Source organism: Vitis riparia, chromosome 12 (genome assembly GCF_004353265.1).
Source record: "Vitis riparia cultivar Riparia Gloire de Montpellier isolate 1030 chromosome 12, EGFV_Vit.rip_1.0, whole genome shotgun sequence".
Classification (NCBI taxonomy): domain Eukaryota; kingdom Viridiplantae; phylum Streptophyta; class Magnoliopsida; order Vitales; family Vitaceae; genus Vitis; species Vitis riparia.
This window is the reverse complement of record NC_048442.1, coordinates 20,894,443-20,919,194: the sequence shown is the minus strand read 5'-3', so window position 1 is coordinate 20,919,194 and position 24,752 is coordinate 20,894,443. Positions and strand designations below refer to the sequence as shown.

The following is a 24,752-nucleotide window of genomic DNA, read 5'->3' as shown; positions in this document are numbered from 1 at the left end:
AGCCCTAAAACTCTCAACCGTGAATATCCAAAATGTCCCCATCAAAGACCCCTAATGATCTTACCAATCAAAATAGCCCAAAATTTCAAACAACAAAATATAATATTTTACGTAAATGCATTCGAACAAGGTTTGTTTAAAAATTAAATTACTTAAATGAACCTAAACCCAAATTTATGACGGAATAAATTCTCATTATCTATTATGCTGTTGATGTAGAAGTCCTCACGTTAACGACTTCTCTAACCAGAGGAGGCATGCACCCCAGACACAAAGCATAAAAAACAGCCTACATATTGAGGGTGGAAGGATTGCTGTAAACCTTTGACCATGATTCATGAATGTTTATTGGCATTTTCAGATAGACAATTTTTTTTTTTTTTTTTTTTTGGAATTATTGATTTTTTTTATGGCCACTTTGGTATTTCTCTTTTTATTTTCTTCTTTAATATGTTGAACTGTTGACTGAATTATTGGCTGGTGATATAAAAAACAAAATGTTTATTACTTGAAATTTTTTAATATTAAAGAAAAAAAAAAAGGTTGTGACTTTTACTCAAGTGACATCATGCTTGACGCCAGATATGGCAAAGGGCTTCAACCATCAAAATTTCGTCACGATTTTTCTCATCAAAGCAAGACAAACATCACAATCAATCTTTTGTCCCATGAGATATGTATTCAAAGTAATGCGTGGGAGGTGGGAGAGACAGGTATGTCACCTTCAATTAAACACCCCAAATCCAGACTTGTGCAGAGTAAGGTAGCTTAGGGTTGGATACATCTTAGACTGGCCTTACGTGCAGCCATTCAGGCATATATATATATATATATATATATATACATACACAAGTTGAACAAGTAACATTTAGTTGTATTGTATTGAATTTTGAGTCCTTACAAGCCAACTTTTCCTTCTTTTAATTCTCCTTTAAACAACGACGAAATGGTATGCATGAATCAAAGTATCTTCTGGCTGCATACTTGTTCGAATGAGAAAAGGAATAATCTCCTTTCAAACTTAGTCATACTGCAGGCTAATTATAACCTATTCAAATAGCCTCACCTTGAGCCTTGATGCCACATGCAACTGTCAACTGATGCTTGTGCACGTACTGTTCCTATAATCTCTTAGAAAAAAGTTCAAAAGAAAATTTGAAGAGAGTTTGCATTATATTTATTTGAATTTTAAAATCGTCAAACTTGAAATCTAAGGCCACGATTAATATTTCAATATGATAACAACAAAGAGGAAGAAAATGAGTTGTTGGGTACTGGATTACACCCAAAATCAAGGTGTTGATGGAAACCGGAAACGATGATATTGAAATTTTAAAAACCCCACTTCAACGACCTGGAACCCTAAACCACTGACTCAATCAATGGATGGACAATAGCCTTCACTGTGTGTACATATATTGTTTATAAATGTCAAATATATATAATGCCAATTGGAGAGACATTCTAGATTTGTATTTTGAATATGTGCCTAGGTTGAAACTTCATATCTTATGTCTGGTGTACCTTCAATTTTCCAAGGCTTGCTTTTTTCTTCACCTACTAACTTCAATGACATAAGTTTAATGACTTTTAAGATTACACATCATTAAAGATATAGAACATATCATGAATTTGTGAACTATAAAAAGGAGATCTCGTGCCCTCTCTTGCACAAAGATCAAGAGGCCAAATGGGTAGTTCAAGCTCTGCAGAAACATATATACTTGTTTTTACCCTTCTATTCTCATCAGTTTCATGGGCTGCTTCAAGTTCAGTCCATCAAAACTTTCTGCAATGTCTTACCCTTAATTCAAACTCCTCAACCCCTATCACAAAAGTCGTTTACACCCCACACAACTCATCATATAAAACTGTATTGGATTTCTCCATACAGAACCTCAGATTCACATCCTCTTGCACCCCAAAACCACAGATTATAGTTACACCATTGCATGTGTCCCACATCCAAGCAACTGTTATTTGCTCCAAGAAATATGGCTTGCAGATCAGAGCCCGGAGTGGCGGCCATGACTACGAGGGTCTCTCATATGTCTCTGAAGTCCCTTTCATCATCGTTGATTTGCTGGAACTTCGATCCATCAATGTTGATGTTGAAGATGGCAGTGCTTGGGTAGAGGCTGGTGCAACTCTGGGTGAAGTTTATTACAGCATTGCCAATAAAACTGCAACCCATGGCTTCCCTGCAGGCATATGCCCCACTGTAGGAGTCGGTGGGCACTTAAGTGGAGGGGGTTACGGGACATTGTTGAGAAAGTATGGCCTAGCAGCTGACAATATAATCGATGCTTACATTGTTGATAGCAATGGTACACTTCTCAACAGAGAATCCATGGGAGAAGACTTGTTTTGGGCTATTAGAGGTGGTGGAGGAGCAAGCTTTGGAATCATCGTCTCATGGAAAATCAAACTTGTGCCTGTCCCATCCACTGTGACCGTCTTTAGAGTTACCCGCACCTTAGAACAAGATGCAGAGAAGATACTACTTAAATGGCAGCAAGTGGCTCATAAGCTCCATGAAGACCTCTTCATCAGAGTCTACTTACAGGCTGTGAATGGCAGCCAAGAAGGGGAGAGGACGATAAGCTCTACATACGAATCTCTATTTCTTGGTAACACCAGTGGACTGCTCTCGCTAATGAACGAGAGCTTCCCTGAGCTGGGGTTAGCGGCCGACGACTGCAATGAAACAAGTTGGATAGAGTCGGTGCTTTACTTTGCAGGATTCTCTGGACAACCTCTTGATGTTTTGCTCAACAGGAGTCAAACATCCAAGAACTATTTCAAGAATAAATCAGACTTTTTGAAGGAACCCATTCCCGAAACTGGGCTGCAAGGGATATGGAAGTTGTTCTACCAAGTAAAAAATGCAACGGCATTGATGATCATAAGCCCATATGGTGGAAGGATGAATGAGATTCCAGAAACTGAAACCCCTTTCCCACACAGGAAGGGGAGCTTATATTCAATCCAGTACGTAGTGAACTGGCTGGAGGAAGGAGAAGAGGTGTCAAAAAGGCATATAGATTGGACAAGAAAGCTCTACAAGTACATGGCTCCATATGTTTCCAAGTCTCCAAGAGCTGCATATCTCAACTATAGGGACCTTGATTTGGGAAGGAATAAGAACGGCAACACAAGCTATGCACAAGCCAGCATTTGGGGCATCAAGTACTACAAGATCAACTTCAATAGATTGGTTCAAGTCAAAACCAAGGTAGATCCAAGTAACTTCTTCAGGAATGAACAAAGCATCCCTCTTTCATCATGGTGGAAGAAATGAAATTGAGTAGAGGCACCTTGGTCAGTATCCCTGTATAGTATCTCATTGGCAAAACAGGCGGTAATAAGCAGCTTGATGCATACTAAATAAACACATGCTGCTCTCTGTAATAACGTATTGTATTGATTTGTAAGAAATAAATTTTAAAAATAAAAAATAAAAAATCAAGCAACGTGTTTATTCTGTTCAACTTCAATCTTCAATTTTTCTGTCAGGAAAATTATTTTTCCTTGAAAAAAAAATTCTTTGAATTGCTTCTCAAATGGTATATGGTTTATTTTTTGCAGAACTTTGGAAAATCTATGCACTCTCTTCTAGAACAAGCAAGTCAAAGAATATTTATTTTTAAAAAAATGCATAGCACTGCATCTTTTCTTTTTTTCTTGCATCATTACGATCATATGTGCATGCTACTGTCATCATTTAAATCTAGGTTATGTCCCTCAAAGCTCAACCCCTTAAATTCTCACCAAGTTCTCCCTAAAAGCCACATAATTATGCTTTCTCAGGAATAAAAAATAAAAAATAAAAGGGACTAGTAGTTTGACATATTCCACTTTAGCAGATTTCTTAGACTTGTAGGCAGCAGAGCATGCAGGAAAATAAGGCCCATGTTGATTGATTACCATGTCGCACGAGCGTTACTATCACATTGCTAATATCATTTTGTCCCACCAGTGTCTTGACCACAGCTTATGGTGTCCCTACCATATCATCACAGTTGCTGCCACTTTGATTTCAGTTCAATAAACTCCAGAGCATATATATTCACAGTTCTATATAATTACTTCTCTTTTTGGCAGCAGCAAGAATGCAAAAAGATTCTTGTTTCAGCTTCCTTGGGGTACAGCTGATTAAATAGGAAGGTTCTTGTGATAGCAATACAATTGAATGATAGGATTTTGGCATAGTAATTACAATTTCATGTAGTGAATTTTGCTGGTTACATGGACATCAATCAGCTGTTACCAGGGGGAGAAGAACCTTACTAGGCTTTTGACTCTCTGATGGACCTGCAACCACCTAAATATGAGGAGAGTGTCCACTAAAATCTACACCGGATGTCTATTAAAACTATCATTTTAATTTAAGAGCTTAAATTGTTATACAATGGACTGATCCATTTATCAGACCACTAAAGATTAACAATATCCCTCCTTAATTTCCACGTTAAACCAGATGTGACTATCAGGATATGTGCTCATATTAGGGTTAATTGTTAAACTACGAGTGCATTAAACAGTATCTTTCGTCTGAATGCTATAATTCAGCATGGGTTCAAAAGCTCATAGTTTACTTAATTCATAGTTTATTTTTCATGTAGCTTAAGGTCAATTGTCTGGCTTAATATGCCTAGCTCTCCCTTGAACTGGACCTTGGGAAGCATTAAAAATCTGACTTAAATCTCTTTCTTGGGTGTCCTGTATCACCTCAAAAGAGATGAAAAAGAAAAGGAAAATTTATAGCAAGGAATCTCAAATTCTCTTATTTGATCTACCATAGAGTAGTAGAAAAAGAAAAATGATACCATACCGAAAAACTATGCGTTTGATTTCTAAGATGGTCAGTTATTATGGATGGAGGCATGTTACTGTAAACTGCTCAATTGGTCAGCTGCTTGCTGCAATAAGCCAAATTAAACATGTCTTTAGCAGTCATGAACCATGTGCAGTCCAATCGAGCAGAGTAGTATAATTAAATCGAGTGCAACGACAAACAAAAAAGAACAGAAGATTAAAATTGAGAAATAGAACATGCTCATTACTGATCAAGATAAGGCCATCATTACATATATTTATCTGTTTATTTAGTTATGATAAAGCCACTTGGTATTGTTTTGACAAGGAAAAGTCCAACCAGGAATATAGGGCAGTGGCAAGCTGCTTACAATTCCTTAAATCTCAGTTCTTCCACCATGGGGAAAGAGATGGGATGCTCTGTTCATTCCTGAAGAAATTACTTGGATCCACTTTGGTTTTCACATGAACCAATCTATTGAAATTACAGCTGAAGTACTTAATGCCCCAAATGCTGGCCTGTGCATAGCTTGTGTTACCTTTGAGCTTGTTCATTCCCAAGTCAAGATCCCTATAATTGAGATATGCAGCCCTGGGGAACTTGGAAACATATGGAGCCATGTATGCATAAAGCTTTCTTATCCAATTTATGCGCTTCTTTGACACTCTATCCCCTTCTTCATCCCAGCTGACCAAGTATTGAATTTTATACAAGTTCCCCTTTCTATGCGGGAAAGGAACTTCAGTCTCTGAAATCTCGTTCATCCTTCCACCATAAGGACTTAAGATCATTATCCCTGCCTCTTCCTGGTAAAGCATCTTCCATACACCTTGTAACCCACTTTCAGAAATTGGCTCCTGCACATAGTCTGATTTTGCCTTGAAGTAGTTTTTAAATTGAGGAATCCTGTTGAGCAAAACATTTACAGGTTCTCCAGAAAGATCTGTGTAATAAAGCACGGACTCTATCCAACTCATTTCAAGACAGTCCTTGGCCTCCAAGCCCAGCTCAGGGAAGCTCTTTTTCATTAGTGATAGCAGTTGACTAGTATTACCAAGAAATAGACTTTTGAATGAAACTTCTATTGTTTTCTCCCCTTCTTGGCTGCCACTGACAGCCCCGAAGGTGGCTCCGATGAAGATATCTTCCTGGAGTCTACTACCAACTTGTTGCCATTTAAGAAAGACCTTGAGTGCACCTTGTTCCAAGGTCCTGCCAACAGTGAAGACGGTCACAATAGGCGGAACAGGAACTAGTTTGATTTTCCATGACAAGATGATTCCAAAACTTGCTCCTCCACCCCCTCTAATAGCCCAAAACAAGTCTTCTCCCATTGATTCTCTGTTGAGAACTCTGCCATCACTAACAACAATGTAAGCATCAATTATATTATCGGCTGATAGGCCATACTTTCTCATCAAAGTCCCATAACCCCCACCGCTGAAGTGCCCACCCACTCCTACAGTAGGACAGCTGCCTGCTGGGAAGCCATGGGTTCTACTTTTTTGGGCAATTCTATAATAAACTTCACCGACAGTTGCTCCAGCCTCTACCCAAGCAGTGCCATCTTCGATGCTAATATTGATGGATCGAAGTTCCACCAAATCAATAATGATGAAAGGAATTTCAGATACATAAGAGAGACCCTCATAGTCATGGCCGCCACTTCGGACTCTGATGTTCATGCCATATTTCTTGGAACAAATAACAGCTGCTTGGATGTGGGAGACATGCAGTGGGGTAAGTATAAGCAGGGGTTTTGGGGTAGCAGAGGATGAGAATCTGAGGTTCTCTATGGTGGATTCCAATATGGCTGAATAAGACAAATTCTTTGGGGTGTACAGGACATTTGAGATGGGTGTTGTGTGGTTAGAATTAAGGGAAAGACATTGCAGAAAGTTTTCATGGATTGAACTTGAAGTTGCCCATGAAACTAAAACCACAAGGCTTACGAAAAGTAAAAATATTGCAGAGCTTGAAGCACCCATTTGGTCTTTGTAAGAGACGGCATGAAGCCCCATACTTTATAGCTAATTAATTGACAATTTGAAATAAAAACCTTCGAATTGATGTGGAGAAAATGACAGCCCTGTGAATTTCAAAGTATAACCAATCTATGGCTTGACTTTTAAACCACTCTCAAGAATTTTAAGGTACGAACGTAGAAGTTCTGTAGGTGACATTGGCGTAGGAAAGTCAACTGAAGCGAAGTGACCGCCCGTGTATGATTGTAACAGCATTGGTGCACAGTTGGTTTCGATATTTCTTCATCTATTTATTGGTATATTTTCTTATCCATTTTTCCTTCCATTTCCCAGTAAACTTCCCAATTTCAACTCAGCCATGGGGTACAGCTAAGAGACTATTAAGTTGTGGCGCACATGATCAATAGCTCTATGGTTCCAAGGGTCCTAATATAGTACCTTTTTCGATTCGCATCCAAACAGATCCGACCAGACCCTATAGTTTTATATCCCAATCTTATTTATTCCGTTCTCATTCCTTTGTATTTTCACGACTTCCTTTCCCATTCTTTTGTACCCATCTCATGCGTCTCTATCATTTATTTGTATCCTCTCATTCTTTTGTACTCTAGCTTCCTGTCTTATTCCTTTGCATCATTCATTCGTATCCTCACAATCCCTCTATAAAAAATCGATAAATACTTAATATTTTTCTGCAATCATGGATTCACTGTGTTAGTGGTGAAAGGAAGTGGGGTTTCACTTTGGTCTGTCCTGGTATGAGCTTCAAATGTCCTGAATGCTAGTTGAGTATTATATATAGAAACGTTTCACATCTCCAAATCTAATTGTTAAAACTTTAAAAGAACCAAAAACCCAGAGAACAACCATAGCCTGCAGCAAATATTTGGAAATTTGCATATTCAAGTCTTGATAACATAACATCATCTGCACGAGCATGCTGAATTAAAAACAAATTAATTAATAATAGTTATTTGACAGTAAAAAGTCCTCTAAAACAGCATTGCCACAAAGAAATTCACTCACTTTCTCAAATGGTAAAATGCATGAATGGATATGACAAATGACAAATCCAAAAACAGGGGTAGAATATCCATTCTCACTGGAATTTTGTCCAAACATGATGATCCACCAAAATATTGAAATAGTAATGATGAAGAATTATCTCTGAAATTGTAGAACAGCAAATAAAAAGGGGTCACGGATTTTTGTCCACATAACCTCAAGTATTACCAAAACTTATGAACGGAACCATCAACCTAAAATTGCAAAAACCTAAAACTGTCGGGCTTCCTCAGACCTAAGATCCCCCGATTGTCTGGGCCTTGTTAAGGATCACACCCTCGTATTTCACCTGGAACCACTTCATAGAATCATCTTTTGTGACCCTGTGCTGGATTCCAACACGAGACTTGCACCTTCTACGACGGCCAACTCGGTAACCCGGGCGCTCCAAAACAACAAAGAAGTCCATACCATAAATTCCAGTTGAGGGATCATATCTGCAAGAAGAAAAAAATAAAAGATGAACAAAAGGGATGAAAAATAATACCGATGTCAATATAGGAGTCCATTATTTCAGACACTGGTCAGGAATCGGCAATATACAAATCAGATACATATGGAAAGGTAATCAAATCATTACAGAGAAGGCTGACCATGATCCTACATAAACAAGGTCAACCCAGCCCAACCCAAAATGAGTCCAAATGGAGAATTCCATCCATTTCAAACCACACCCATATGGATAACCTAACCCTGCTAAACTCAAACTAGTGTATAGGGCATAGCAACAAGGAGAGAATCCAATTAAACTTTGTAATTAGCATACTTGTACATAACTTAATTGCAACAGAGTAATAGAATAATATTTTATGCAGAACATAAACTACATCTTCAAATATGAAATTGTCCTGATCTTGACTAACAATTCTACATTAGACAGAGAATCATCTCACAACTGAATAAAACAACGGGTTGTAAATATGCTTGAACCAAGCATTAGCTATTATGCTCCATTGATGTTTTACTGAGCTCAAGAAGCCACAAAATCTGATCTTGTTAAAACATATTTTTAAATTGGATCAGTCTACCCAGAGGACTACATCCAAAACAAATGACACAGACCATCCATGTATGCCATAGGTGAACTATTGAAATAGACATTCCGTGGTATATAAACAGAAAACCTAACATGCAAAGTAGGATCACCATTTTGGTTAGTTAACTTAGTTGCATTACAATCTCCAACACATACCAAGTTAACTTAGTTCCGTTACAAGATCTCAAACAATGCTCCTAATTGAAGGGCATTACTGCACCTTTGTAATTAAGCAAGGCTCCATAAGACAAGGCCAAGAAATAATCTCCAAAATATGAAGCTAAAACGTCAAAAAGAAGGCACAAAAAATAACATGACAGGAAAAATAGTCTCAAACACAAAGAACCCATCATGTAAGCTTGCTTGCTAACCGCATAATAACCTTGTGTCTAAACTGTGCATGCAGTCTACAAAAACAGGATTTGTTGTCTGACCCAATCTCCCTACCATCAAAACTATCAATTAGATGAAAATAATTTACTCAGTGGGTCTCAATAGCCAACATTCAGTGCCCCCACCCACCAAAAAAGACTACATATCACCACAACAACAATCACAAATGTTTCACATTCATCCCTTGTCCTCCACACACCCATCTCACCCAAAACCTGAAAGGAAAAAGATCAACCAAAGTAGGTCGGTACATCCTTGTATAATCTCTTATGGTAGCATCACAACTGAAAATATCAACTGTGCACAACCAATGCCTCCATGGGCAAAATTATCATTTCAAATTCTCTGAATCTCCTATTAATAAGATTCTGTCCGTGATAGCCACACAGGGCTTCAGCTATCAACAAACCATACACCCATAAAAACTATCATTAATGCCTAAATTGTTACAAACCCAACCAACTATTAAAGACAAGCATGCAGCCAGCTATCAGTAAAATATTCATTGTTCTAGGTTCTAGCATAACCAATAAGTGATAAGGAAATTCATTTCTTCTGCCAAACAAGTTAGGGAAGGCAGCCCAACAATGACTCACCATTTGATTTATGCTCCATTAAGAAGACAATTCAACAATTTCAGCAATTCAGTTCCTTATGTTTCATGACAAAATCAGTAGAATATTGCCCATATTATCAAAATTAAGGTTAGAAAGGGGAAAACAGCATGCTTACATCCATATGTCTAATGAACATAGGATTTACTCCACATGCTCTTCTATTGAAAGCACAGTATTAACAGGGTATATTCCAGAATCTACTGAAATGCTATTCACAATGACGAAAGCAATATCTAATAAATGAACACAAAGTTCCAATCTAACCAAATTTAAGCATACCCAATACAGAACCAAGAGAGAGCAACCCAAGTTGATTACACGACTAATTCAGGATATAGATAAATACAATCTAGATGGTTTGGCTTACTTGATTCCAAGATCAATGTGCTCCTGGATACCAAAACCAAAACAGCCAGTATCGCTAAAGTTCCTCCTCAGCAACTCATATTCCTTGACCTTTAAACCACTCTCAAGAAGCTGCATTGCTTTCTCGCCCCTGACAGTGACGTAGCAAGCAATCTTCTCATTACGCCTGATCCCAAAGGATCGAACAGTGTATCTTGCTATCAAATATCCAAAGGAGGAAAGATCAGAAAAGCACATTCAAAGAAAATTCAATCTGAAAGAATAAGTCAACAGAAAAGAAAATTTTGAAATGTATGCCTGCCATTGTTTAGTCTTGAAAAATGAAAAAAACACAGTTGGTCGAGCACAAGTCTTATACAACTGCCTTTTTAATACCAATTAGGTAAAATCATTTCAGGTATAAAGTTTTCATTTCTCTCTCTTTTCTACTACATTTTCTTAAAAACAGATTTATTAAAACATAAATCAAGTTAAAATAACCCACTGTTACTTCCACTTAATGTAATTTTGATTTAAAACCCACACACATATCAACTTAATCTAAAAGTAGTATCAGGCCAATGCTGAAGAAACTTTTGTCTTTCTAGCAAGTACTAAATAAGAGGTTTAATACTCAAAACTGTATGTCTATGTTTGGTTTCTCGGAAAATTTGAAGGAAAAAATACAAGGGAAACAAAATAGAGAGGAAAAGAAGGAAAGAAAAAGTGAAGAAAAATAAAAAATAAATTTAAAGTCAATATATTACTTTTATATGCTACTTCAAACTCATTTCACTTACTTCAACTCTTCAATATCAAGACTAATTGATTTGAAAATGTACAAATTTCTAACTAATTTTAATTATATTTGATTTTTTTTATATTTTCCATTGTACAACAAAACACAAGAAAATCATTTTTAGAAGCATTTTTTTTCTTTCCTTAGTATTTTCCAGGAACCAAACTTAGTCTATGCATCTTCTGGTTGCTCAAAAAAATAACAGAAAGAAATAAATATAAAAGCTTGGAAATCTTCCAATTTATGATTTTGTATATCAAAAATGAGAAATGCGACTACATGAATCCAAAAGTTGATGTTGTAAGCACATCTGGAAAGGAGTTTTTTCTAGTCCCAGATGATGAAAAACTTAGAATTCAAAATTTTCAACATATTTACTTTCTCTACATTTTTTTCCTTAGCAACCTAGAGGTTTAGATCAAAGGACCCAGCCTCATAATACAACATTATCACATTTAGGCAAACTTAGGGTGGAACTTTGTTATCTTTCCAACCCAGAAACTAAAATTTTAACATTAACTAAAATCCTTCTCATTCTGGTATCTGAAAAACATAAAATAAAAATAAACTTATCAGTTTTCTAATACAATCTCTGATGCAATTTCGGTTTCTAAAGAAAATTAGAATAATCTCAACAGAAGCAAAATCAGTTGCATTTCGCAAAGTTGAATAGAAGCACTTATTTCCTCAAGCCCATCACAAACTTAAACCGACTTTCTCAGCAACCAAACGCACTTTAATTCCCCTCCCTTTTCCCCACTCCTTCTCATCAACCAAACACAGCTAAAGATCCAACTAAACAACCAGGAAGAAAAAGGGGGGAAAGAAAAAGATACCTTTAGAGAAAACAGGGGTTTGGCCACTGAGTTGTTCCAACACCTGTAAAAACGAACAACGAGACATTTGAACCAAGAAGACAACATTTCAAGAAGGGAAACGATGTAGAACGAAACAAGACTGAGGAAAAAAAAATACCTTAGCGGCTCTGGTGAGGCGATCTCCACTTTCTCCAACGGAGATGTTGAGGACGAGCTTCTGGACCTTGATGTCTCTCATTGGGTTTGAGAGTTTCTTCTCTGAAGCCTGTTCCCATTGCAGATTCAAAACAAATACAATCACAAAACAATACAATACAATGCAATACAATGCAAGGGAAAACTTAGAAATCTAAGAAGCAAAATCTATAGAGAAAAATCCAAAGCAAGACCATTGGAAGACTCTGCTGTGGAGATGCAGCCGCTGGGTAGGAGAGAAATGGAGAAGGAAGAAACCCTAATATTTAGGGAAGGCTCTCTCAGTTGCTAGGGTTTGGATGGTGGTCATCAAAAAGACTATAATGCCCTTTCTATTTATTTACCTTTTTAACCTATTGGGCTAAATAAAAAAAGAAGTTATTTTTAAAAAGATGTTATTAAAAAATTATTTTAAAATAGATATTATTAAAAACAAAGTCATTTTTAAAAAATATTATTAAAAAATTATTTTTTTTACATTCTACAACTATCGTATTAGAATTTTTTCATAAAACATCGTTTCATATATTAAAAATTCTTAATATATGTCCCAATTTCATTCATTTATTTCCTAAACATTCTTATCCTCTATTTCTTTATTTTAATTTTTTTATGAAAATAAATAATATATTTAGTAAAATTTTATTTTTTCAAAAAAAATTATTATTTTATTTTTTATTCTTTAATATATATTTTATACATTTTATAAAAAAAATTAAATAATATATTTACCAAAAATCTCTAATAATATGTTGGATGCACCCTCCCATGGGATGACAAGTTCAAAATGACCTCTCATCATCTTAACTTTCCTATTTATTTAAAATAATTTTCATCTAAACTTCATCCTATTTATTTAAAATAATTCTCATCTCGATCTCATTAAAAAAGTTAAATGGGATGGCAAATAAATATGCAAATTTTTAATACTAGCCTGTTTAACTGTTATTAAAATTTTTTAAATTATTTTTAAAATTTTTTAATTACATTAAAATAAATATATTTTTTAAATAATTAAAATATTCTAGTTTTTATAAATTATTTTATTGAAAAGTATTATTATTATTATTATTATTATTATTATTATTATTATTATTATTATATATTATTAAAAATAAGAAAAAAATTAATTAAATTAATTTTATATATAAACAATATTTAAACTCGCTCCAATCAGTCTTATGTTTTAAAAAATGAAACCTCAAATCCGTCTCTATTATGTTTATTTAAATTTTAAATTTGTCTTATTAACAACGGAAAAGATACCCAAAAAAACTTATCACATTGTCATCTTTACTCTCTCAACCTTAATTTTTCTTGGTTATAAAAATATTCTCAACCAAATATTTTGCTTATATTTTCCTTTTATAATTTCCATTAGTTTTAAGTTTTTAACTACTTTTCTACGTATCATTGCTCCGTCAAAGCCCAAAACCCACTTTTCCCTTAAAAATACTCTTACTCTTATATAGCGAAGTTATATTTTACTATTGGAATTTTACATTTTTTTATAACTATGAAATATCAAATCAAATGATTGGTTTGTAATTTTCATTTTTAATAACAATTTATATATATATATATGGGAGCTTTAATAATTAATAAAAATTTAATTTTTTATATTAAAAATACTCTCAATCAAGATACCAAATAATAATTAATAGTCAATTAATTTCTTATTTATAAAATAATATACTCTCGAAATTAATTTAAAAAAAAAACCTCTATCCTATTTTTCTAAATGTTAAAGTTTGTCTTCATAAAAATATCCTCTATTTTTTAAAAATAAAATTTTATATTTTGAAGACTCCCATAAATTTTTTTACGGTGAAAAAGAAACAATGATTTTTTATAATAACTTGAGGAAAAATAATATTATTTGTTTCCCTTTATTTATGATGTTTATGATTGCCAATAGGTCACTTGCCCTGAAATTTTATACGTTAGAAAATCTGATTATCAATTGTAATTTGATTTTTTATTTCTTATTTTTTGTTTTAGTTTTTCTTTTTAAATTAGGAAACTATTTTTTATGGTTATTAAACAAATAGAAGACTGGTGTTCTCAAATGAAAGTAGGAAAGCTAGTGAAAATTGATCGATCAATTAGGTTGTTGGCTCGACCGTTAAGTCAAAACCAATTAACTCCTTGAAAATTCTTAGGTTTTTGTCAAACGACCTCCGCTTGCCTATTTGTCAATAATTTATCCCTAATTTTGATGTTAAATTGCCTTAGGGATTTTAATTTCCGTCAAAAGTTGACCTTGCTATGAATGCCTTTTAAAAATGCAATTATGAATTAAAGTAGATCCTATGATGAGACATAAGAAATTAAAATTAACATTCATAGACATAATGATAGATATCATATTATCAATACAAAGAAGGCATATAATCGATACCAATTCAAAGCTTAATTACCCTAATTCTCTCCTAGTTTCAATAAAATGATTTCACTTAGATGTTTTGCAAAAATATTATTCAATTGATCTTTAGTGCCTACAAATTCTAAGGTAATGTCTCCCTTTCATACATGATCTCTAAGAAAATGATGTCTTCTCTCAATGTACTTAGTTCTAGAATATCGAACCATATATTTAGAGATATTAATGGCACTTGTACTATCACATTTTATATGCACAAGAGCAAACAACAACCCAAAATCACTTAAAATTTGTTTCATTTAAAGAATTTGTACACAACACAATCTAGTGGCAATGTAATTGACTTCCGCAATAGATAGTGCGATCAAATTTTGCTTCTTACTATCCCAAAACGCTAATTCATATTTTTTATTGGTGCACATGATATTATCGTCAAATATCACACATAAATCAATTTCTTCAAACAATAATCTCAATATGTTTTGCCTCACTCAAAGCTATGCAGCAATTCTTGACTAGTATGCGTTTTGGGATGACTTCCATTTTTCTCATCCACCATCGCCTTCCCATCCCCTGGATTGTCCCCTTGTCATTACCGACCAACTACCAACAATTACTCATACAATTTATCCATCTTTCATTGAACATTAATGGAAAATAGATGATGCTGAAATCTGTTGCCAAATTCAATTTGATATCTATTATGCTCAAAACCTATTTAATATACATTTAAATATTTAAAAACACAAATATATATATACTACTATGTAAAGTTGTCCCATTTTCTATGTATAGTTTTACATTTAATTCAATAAACAACCAGACTTAAAAAAAATAAATGAATAAATACATGAGATAAGATACATAGATTTAAATTTAAAACATGTATAAAACACATGCATGTATAACCAATTCATCCAATATATATACAACCAAAATTTCTAGCATATATCTTCAAGTATCGCTCTCTACAAAACCCCAAAATTGTTAACACTTGAACATTAATCCTACAACAACAAAACAGGTAATATAAATTAAGTAATTGATTATAGATCAAACCTGAACATCAAACCTACGAGCATGTAACTAATAATTTGGATTATATGCAATGAAATTTACAACATTGATCATTTGGGTCTGATGTAACTACATGACAAGATCAAACAAATGTAAAGGGCTTAGATTTTCTTAGTATATGAAAAGATCAAACATATGTGAAAGTTTCTAATATGATGGTGTTCATGTAGAGATAAAAGTGTCTATAAACTCATTCTCAATATGATTTTGTAACAATACAAACTACAAAGGCAATAGCGCACATAATAAGGAGAAATAGAAAAATAAAGAAATACCAATTCTATAATCTCTTGTCAATTTCTATTTCACTTGGGGTTCAAGTTAGGCTACCTGTAACCTTTAACTCCTTTTGTTCTTCCCTTAACTAATGGTATCTTTTTGTTCAAATATTTTAATTTTTTCACCAATTTCAAGTATCAACATGATTAACAATTAAAACCAAGGTAGCTCCGAATGGCGGATTAATTTAAGAAATAGAAACACATATTAGAATTGGAAAATTACTTAAAAAATATCGATTACATGTAAGCATGTCATAGGAAAGATCAAATAAATTAAGATTTCAAGTTCATTTGAGATACATATATTGAACAAAGTCCTATAGTACAAAATAAGGTCCACGAAGAAGAATTTCCAGCTTTCTGTGTACAAGGGAGGAGGAGTCCCTCAACCACTTGCTTCTACACTGTATTACAACTAGTTATCAGTTACAGTTGATTTTCTCGTTATTTGGGTTGTGGTGGATGATGCATTCTTTGGTTAGATTGACGTTGCTAAGCTGGAGTGGGGTATACAAGTAGGGAAAAAATGGAAGAAAGCTTGGCTAGCTGCCCCTTTATGCCTTTTTTGGGTCATTTGGCATGAAAGAAATCAAAGGTCTTTTGAAGACGTGGAAACTCTGGATCAAGCGCTTAAGTATGCTCTTTTACTTTCCTTATTAGACCATGTTAGGATTCATTAGAAGGAATTCTTGCCTTTGATCAATTTTGTAGGTTGGTTAGGAGCCAAGTAGTTTGTTCCTTGCCCTTCTTTTTCCTTGTTCTTTCCGCTGGGCTCCCTTTGTATACTCTTGATGTACGATGGCGAGTTTCAACCTTTCTTCCATTTATAATATTTTCTGCATACTTATCAAAAAAAAAAAAAAAAAAAAAAAAAGAATTTCTAGCTTTTCCATATTGAACCAAACTTCATGGGTAAAAGCAAATTTTAAAATTCCATAGCATCTGCATAGGCAAGCTCATAACTTAAAAAAGCTTTGACTCCACTACTCTCTCTTTTAAGTGAGATTCTTAGAAAGCCTTAGGGAGATCCATCCATCTCTATCCCTATTCTCCCTTTCTTTTTCTTTATTTAATTTTCTTGAATTCTATATTGTACAACTAGCCCTCCCTTGATGTAATGCTGATTTTGTATTGTTATACTTTTAATGGTGAGACTTCATCACTTTCTCTTCTAGGTAGGAGTTTCATAAGTCTTAAGTAAGATTTATCCCTCTCTATTCCTCGTCTCCTTTTGTGTATTTTATTTTCTTTAATTTTGCAAACAATGCTATATATAACACAAACAACCCTCCCTTGACCTAGTTTTTTAATTTATAAATGAAGAATTAAAAGAAAATTAGTATTATTTGAAGTGTCTTTGCTCTAGATGTGAGATTGGGAGGTTTTCTTAGCAAACTCTTGGTGAATGCAACCCAAAATCACCACTTTCACCATTAGTTAAACTAAGAATAAACATTAAATTCAAATGTTGGTGTATTAACCCAGATCCATTATTTTATATAACAATGTTGACCAAATATACATTAGAGCAGGGTTACAGTTGATATGACATCAAAAATTTCAACAAAAACTTCTCTATGTTATTTCATTTGCTAAAGCTAAAAGACCTAGCTTGCTAGGAGAAAAAGGAAAAATATGAGAATGTTTTACCTTGTTTCAGATGGGCAAAATATATCTCAAGAGTATCCTCGATAACTTTATGGTGATTAGCAATTTCCCAAACAATAATCAATTCGTCTAGTCTTCTACAAACAAACAAACAATCAAACCATTAAATTGTAATTAACTAAGATCCTTCATTAGTAGCATATATAGAAAAGGATGGTGTTGAATATCATATTTATAGGCATATTGAAAGTTGAAACTTGTGGTTTTATAAGATATTTGAATATTGTCAATTTAAAACAAAATATCCATCAAGCATTCTCTTCAACTTAAAAAATGTCATGTCACCTTCAAGTACTATTGTAAAATGATGGAAATGGTATACTGTTTATTACATGATTAATTGGACATGTAGCTAAAGCAGAGTAAGATATTTAAATATCGTCGATCTAAAACAAAATATCCTTCAATCACTCTCTTCAACTTAAAAAATGTCACCTCACATGCAAGTACTATTGTGAAAAGATGGAAACAATGTATTGTCTATTTACATGATTAATTAGAACACCACAGACATTCGTACCAAGGAATCTCCTCCCAGAAAACTGATAACAAATGTTCTGTTTGAATAGCGGTTTTCACACGTATGATTTATTTGTTGGTAACGATGGCTTGTTCATTTAAGCCAAATGGGATATCCATGTGTTTTTTACTTACTAAAAAAGGTTGAAGTTTGGGGCCCGAATTTCAATTTTAGGGTTTTAAGAAGACAGTTCCTAAAGTGAAATATTCAAAGATGAAAAAGAGGAATTTGGTTCCCCAATACAAAAAGTTATTTCCATAGAATTTACTTCAAATTCAAGCAGAATTTTTTTCATCAATCAAATATTTAACTTGGAGTAAAAGCACCAGAACATTAATACCATCCTCCCCAAATTTCAACCTATTTTTATTTTTCAACAATTCCAATCAAATCATCAACAAGAAGCAAAAAAAATCATCCCATAGTCATTTACTTTTTCAGTTCTATAAGGTAAAGAATCCTTATAACCACTCTACAGAACTCAAAAAGTCCTACCTCATTACAAAGTAGAGGAAGAAAACCACCTACTCACAGCTTTCCTTCTTTGAAACTCTAAATAAGTAGAGATTTCAGTTGTTAAGCAAAAACACCAAATAAAATAAAATAAAAAACCAAAATTCACTTACTTCGTAGTTATATCTGAAACCCTCAATTAAAATCAATCAAGAAACTCGATGAATGAGAAGTTAAACCAATGAATGAGAATTTCAACCAGTCAATTTACTTAAATAAGCAATCAGCTTCAGTAAAATTGAAATAGATTCCTGCATTGTATCATATTCTTTGTAATCCAAACATGCTTGTAGATTAAAAGTACAAAGGAGGGTCAGAGTGCTCTCAGAGTAAAGGCCAAATTTTTCCACATGAGAGAACTTACAAAGGAGGAGAAGCCTCTTAAATTTAGGCACCAAAAGCTCCCACCTGAAATGATTGACAACGCCTTCGTCTTGTCTCTAAAAGAAAGAGACTAAAGATAATCTCTCAACTGTTAGAGAAAAGAGTCATCAAGCATCCCCAAGCACAACCAGTAGATACATCTTTGGCCACTCAAATATATGAGCCTACACCCTACCCCCTTAGTCTCTTTTCAGTGTGGTTAAAGCAAATCCATCATCATTGAGCATCAAAGAAAAATGAAAAACAAGTATAAGAAAAGCTACTTCCTTTGAAATTTCTTGGAAAAATAGGAAAATCAAAGCAATAATATCCTCACATGAGCCCATCTGAACAGATGGCGCATGTTAGATTTTTCAGATTGTTAATGAAAAATGAATTTGGATGGAAGTATATGTGTAGAAAAGCAATATTTTGTGTGGAACCTCCGAGAAAATGCAGGAATCCATAGGAAATAGGAATCTACATGTCCTTGAAGTACCTCGAATTGATTTCTTTTTGCATCTCTTTGTATTCCCCCATCAACACAACAGAGCAGAGAGAACCATTGGAAATAAGAAATGCAACTTTCTTCAAATTTTGTAGGGAAAAAAGGAAAATCAAAGCAATAATATCCTCACATGAGTCCATCTGAACAGATGGTGCATGTTGGATTTTTCAGATTGTTAATGAAAAATGAATTTGGAGGGAGGTACATGCATAGAAAAGCAAAATATTATGTGGAACCTCCGAGAAAATGCAGGAAAGATCAGAAAAACACACTCAAAGAAAATTCAATCTGAAAGAACAAACCAATAGAAAAGAAAATTTTGAAATGTATGCCTTGTGTTGTTTAGTCTTGAAAAATGAAAAAACCCACTTGTTCAAGCACTGCTTTCTCTTTCAACGTGCAGAATTTTCATTTCCCTTTCTTCTTTTCCTACATTTTCTTATAACAGATTTATTAAAAACTTATATCAGGTAAAAATAACCCACTGCTACTCCCACTACATGTTATTTTGATTTAAAACATGCACGCATATAAACTTAAACTAAAAGTAGTAGCCAGCTAATGCTGAAGAAACTTTTGTCTTTTCAGCAAGTGCAAAATAAAAGGTTTAATATTCAAAACCTGTATGCTTCTTCTGGTTGCTCAAAAAACTTAAAGAAATAAAATAAAAGAAATGCTTGATATCTACCAATTTATGATTTTCTATTTCAAAAATCAGAAAGGCAACTAAATGAATCCAGAAAATAATGCGTTGAGCACATCTGGAAAGGACTTTTTTCTAGTCCCAGATAATGAAAAATCTAATGTTCAAAATTTCAACATATTTGCTTTTTCTACATTTTTTTTCTTAGCAGCCAAGAGGCTTAGATCAAAGGACCCAGCCTCATGATACAGAATTAACACATTTAGGCAACCTTAGGGTGGAGCTTTATTATTTTTCCAACCCAGAAACTAAAATTTTAACATAAACTAAAATCCTTCTCATTCTGGTATCTGAAAAACATAAAATAAAAATAAAAATAAACTATCAGTTTTCTAACACAACCTCTGGTGCAATTTCGGTTTCCAAAGGATAACTAGAATAATCTCAACACAACCAAAATCAATTGCATTTCGCAAAGTTGAATAGAAGCACTTATTTCCTCATGCCCAAGCAATATCACAAACTTAAAATCGATTTTCTCAGCAACCAAACACGCGATTAGTCCCCTCCCTTTTCCCCAATCCTTCTCACCAACCAAACGCAGCTAAAGATTCAACCAAACCACCAGTAAGGAAAAAAAAAGTATACCTTTAGAGAAAACAGTGGTTTAGCCACTGAGTTGTTCCAGGATCTGTAAAAACGAAAAAAAAAAAAAGAAAAAAGGGAACCAAGAAGATGACATTTCAAGAAGGGAAACGACGTAGAACGAAACAAGACCGAGGGGGAAAAAAGGTATCTTGGTAGCTCTGGTGAGACTATCTCCACCTTATCCGATGGAGATGTTGAGGGACGAGCTTCTGGTCCTTGATGTCCCTCATTGGGTTTGAGTGTTTCTTCTCTGAAGCCCGCTCCCATTCCAGATGAAGAAAAAAAAAGCAACACAATCCAACACAAGGAAGAGACTTTGAAATCTAAAGAGCGAGACCATCGGAGTACTGAGCTGTGAGGACGCAGCCGCAGCGAAACTGGAGATGAAGAAACCCTAATATTTAGCGGAGACTCGTTGGGAGATGATCAAAAGATTATGACACCGTACCTCAAAATTTTCTGGCCGTACGATCAAAAGCTTCGAATCAAGACCATCCAAATGGAAAATGGATTTAAAAAAGGAAAAAAAAGGGTGCAACAGGTTGCCGGTAGGTATGCCCCTCTATCTCCCCTCTTGGCTCTTTCAAAAACATCGATTTCAGTTTTCTAAATTAATAATTCCACAATTATTTTAACTATTTATAACAATTATTATATTTGAAAGTGAATTTTAATTAATTATTATATTAAAATAAAAGTTATTACCATTTTTAATTATTTGATCCAAATTGGATCCTACAGTGTTTCAAAATAATAGGAAAGTACAAATATAAATACCCAATTACAATTACCCTCCAAAATTTATTTAAAATTTATGGAAATTTTTTGCATATCAATAAAATTGTTGATTCATAATAATTTCACTTAGAATTCATGGAAAAATACTAGGGAAAATTTAAAATAAAAAACTCCTACGCAATTTTAAGAATTTTTTTTCAATACCAAATACTAATTATATTATTTATTCATACTAATTTTAATTATAATTATTTGGAAATTAAGAGGGTATGAAGAATTGTTGTTCATAATTTTCATAAGTATAATTAATATGAATAAACATTATTATTGCCATTTAGAATAGAAAAAAATTATTGAAATTAAAATAAATAGAAATGTTTGAGGGTACGAAAAAAATGTGGGAAATGATATGAATAATGTGATGAATAATAATGTTTATTCTTTACATTCTCTGTACCATGTTCAATTTAATATTTAGAGGATATCCTTGAATATAATGAATAATACAAAAAATATAAGAATTCTTTGCATTCCTTACTTTGGAGAGGGTGCACGTTCTTTATATACATTCATCTTCTTATTAGTACTTTCCAAAATTTTCCTTATTTTAATTTTTTTTTTTCAACTTCAAATAACATTACTATAATTTATTCGCACTAATTACACTTAGAATAAAGGGAAATGATGAACAAAAAAAATATAAAAAATAAATAAAACACATAAAAATTGGAGAGGATAGGAAGAGTCTCGAAAGAATACGAAGAATGTGATAAATATGCACATTTTTCGTGCACTCCAATTTTTTCAATTTTGTTTCACTTTAAATAATTATAATGTACCCTCTTCACATTCTTTGTATTATCTAAAATTATTTTAATTTTAAGATATTTTATTTCACTTTAAATATAAATAATATAGTTTATTCACACTAATTCCAGTTAAAATTAATGAAAATATCGAAAACAAAAAAAAATTAAAAATAAAACATTTAAAAATTGGTGAAGGTATAAAAATGTAACAGTAATTCACATTCCTTGTACCTTTCCCACATTTTTCATACCCTTCAAATTTTCTAATTTTTTCAATTTTAAATTTGTTTTTTCACTTCAAATATCAATAATATAATTTATTCACATTTAATGAAATATTTGGAAAAAACATATCAAAATTAAAAATAAAATAAAAATTAAACCTCACATTCTTTGAACTTTCTTTACATTTTTCGTATGCTCCTCACATTTTTCATACCTTCAAAATTTTACATGCTTATCTTATTTTAATTTTTTATAAAAATACTCTCAATATTTTATACAATCTTCTCCATAAAAAATGAAAATTATGATAAATAAATAAAATTAATAATAAAATTTTTAGTTAATAAATTATTAATCACCACCTAATTTTTAACAATAAATACTTATTTTAATTTTTGTATAAATGATTTTTTTTTACAAAGTCTTAGTGTTATAACTTTATATCATAGAATAAGTGGCAACTTTTCTTTCACAAAAATTGTAATTGTATAAAACTTTAAATATTTTTTTGAATAATATAATTGGTTGTTGTAAAAATAATTTAAATATGAGGTGCATGAGATTGCACGTTTTAAAATAATGATTACCCATTGCGGCATTGTCTTTTTGCATTTTTTTTTAATTCATGGAAACTTTACAAGTGTCTAAATCTTATTGGACAAAAGTGGGTTATAATACCGACAAATTCTTTTGGTACCGCATAATGACATTTCATTTATTTGAAAATATTATTTTAAATATTATTAGAAAAGGGTTATTTGAAAGATCTATAGAGTAGTATATCATCTATATTTCATTATTTGTATGGATGTTTATAAATTTTTTTGTCCTAAAAAAAATACTTTTTATATATTAAAAAAAAGTTTTACATGTCCTATTTTTATGAACTTTTTAATTATTTATTCATTCAAAATTCTTATTCCTTTTTTTTAATATAAATTATTGTGTTTATAAAAAATTAAATAATTTATCTACTAAAAATCCTATTTTTTGTTTTTATTTTTAATATGCATTTTTATAAAAAAAAAATGAATAATTTATTTAGTAAAATTTTGTAATATGCTGCATCTATTCCCTCAACTTTATTGAAAAATTGTTGTGTAATATGTAACACAAAATGGGTGAATAAGTGTATATTAAAAATTATAATATAAAAATTGAAATATGATAACCCAAACTAATTCCAAGAGATAAACAAAATAACCAAATATCAAATATATAAGCAGAATAAAGTAGGGGACATAATAATTTTTACATGAAAAACCCTCACACTAACTATGAAGATAAAAAACCACAGGGTTTAAGACTTCTAATTTAAAATCCACTATATGAAATCAACTCACACAGAATTACTTAACCATTTTACCATAAAAACTTACTCTTTAGAACCTATAATTTGATCTATGTCCGCGATGCAACAATCAACAATTGCTCCAATAAATTCTTCTTAGCTTCACTGAAATGATGCAAGTCTTCCAACAACTCAAAATTCAATGTTTTGAATCATTTTTGAGATATGGGGAATTGTAAGGCAAGTTAAACTAAAACTCTTTGTAAGTGTCCAACCTAAAAGGATTAAAGAAAGGTTTATATAGGCCTTTAAGCCCAAGGAGATTAATATCCCCATTTTTTTTAATACAATATTTGTGAATTCCCAAAAATTATTCTATCATATTCTAACAAATTTAGGACCAACGCTTGAGTGTACTTACCTATTGCTTAAGCGCCTCAAGTGCTTGAGCAGTTCGAGCACTTAAGCACCGCTTTCGAGCACTTAGCGTTGCCTCCACCACTTGAGTGTCTCATGATTTTCCAAATCAATAAATTAACATTTTAGTTCAACAAGAATCCCAACCTTCCTTAACCCTTTAAAGACCTAATTTGCCACAAACCAAACATTTTTAAACTTATACGTGACTTTTCAGTTGAACAAATAACAACCTTGAATCTTCAATGGAGAGTAAGTTGCTATCTAAAAAGTTTCCTAAATCTAAAAAAATATGGAACAAAATTGCCAACATACAATGTAGATTCATTGTCCTAATAATCTTCCCTTTTGGTAATTTTATGACAAAACATTGGTATATAGACTCCTCCAAACTCTTATAATGTAGTTTATGTAATATTCAAATACACTCATCTAAAAACAACACAAGGGAAGACAAATATCACATCAGATTGAAGTACTTATTACCTAATCTTGTATCTTACACATAAAAATAATTATACCAAAGGTAAAACATTGTATGAGATAAAATATAATCAAAGAAATAAAAGAGGATAATGATAATATATGATCAATGC

The 24,752-nt window shown here is 32.7% G+C and overlaps 3 protein-coding genes and 1 long non-coding RNA gene across 6 annotated transcripts; 1 reads left to right on the top strand and 3 right to left on the bottom strand.

The window, feature by feature from the left end:
- Positions 1 to 1,690: 1,690 nt before the first annotated feature.
- On the top strand, positions 1,691 to 3,473 carry LOC117926372 (berberine bridge enzyme-like 13). The gene has a single exon (XM_034845461.1). It carries the CDS (start codon positions 1,691 to 1,693, stop codon positions 3,299 to 3,301), a length of 1,611 nt encoding a protein of 536 aa, XP_034701352.1. The 3' UTR covers positions 3,302 to 3,473.
- A 1,593-nt stretch (positions 3,474 to 5,066) lies between these two features.
- On the bottom strand, positions 5,067 to 7,737 carry LOC117926882 (berberine bridge enzyme-like 26). Its single transcript, XM_034846178.1, has one exon. The coding sequence runs from the start codon at positions 6,838 to 6,840 to the stop codon at positions 5,203 to 5,205; it is 1,638 nt and encodes a 545-aa protein (XP_034702069.1). The 5' UTR covers positions 6,841 to 7,737; the 3' UTR covers positions 5,067 to 5,202.
- A 131-nt stretch (positions 7,738 to 7,868) lies between these two features.
- On the bottom strand, positions 7,869 to 12,372 carry LOC117926883 (60S ribosomal protein L11). Its single transcript, XM_034846179.1, has 5 exons — positions 12,267 to 12,372; positions 12,035 to 12,142; positions 11,896 to 11,938; positions 10,283 to 10,478; positions 7,869 to 8,306 (listed from the first exon to the last, which is right to left on the bottom strand). Exons 1-5 carry the CDS (start codon positions 12,267 to 12,269, stop codon positions 8,105 to 8,107), a joined length of 552 nt encoding a protein of 183 aa, XP_034702070.1. The 5' UTR covers positions 12,270 to 12,372; the 3' UTR covers positions 7,869 to 8,104.
- Positions 12,373 to 15,280: 2,908 nt separating this feature from the next.
- LOC117926712 lies at positions 15,281 to 21,064 on the bottom strand. Of its 3 annotated transcripts, XR_004653235.1 has the most exons (3): positions 18,628 to 21,064; positions 17,464 to 18,553; positions 15,281 to 16,656 (listed from the first exon to the last, which is right to left on the bottom strand). It is a non-coding gene; the product is annotated as an uncharacterized LOC117926712 (long non-coding RNA). The 3 variants fall into 3 exon arrangements; XR_004653233.1 differs by having other exon boundaries at positions 17,464 to 21,064; XR_004653234.1 differs by having other exon boundaries at positions 15,281 to 16,649; positions 17,464 to 21,064.
- Positions 21,065 to 24,752: the final 3,688 nt, after the last annotated feature.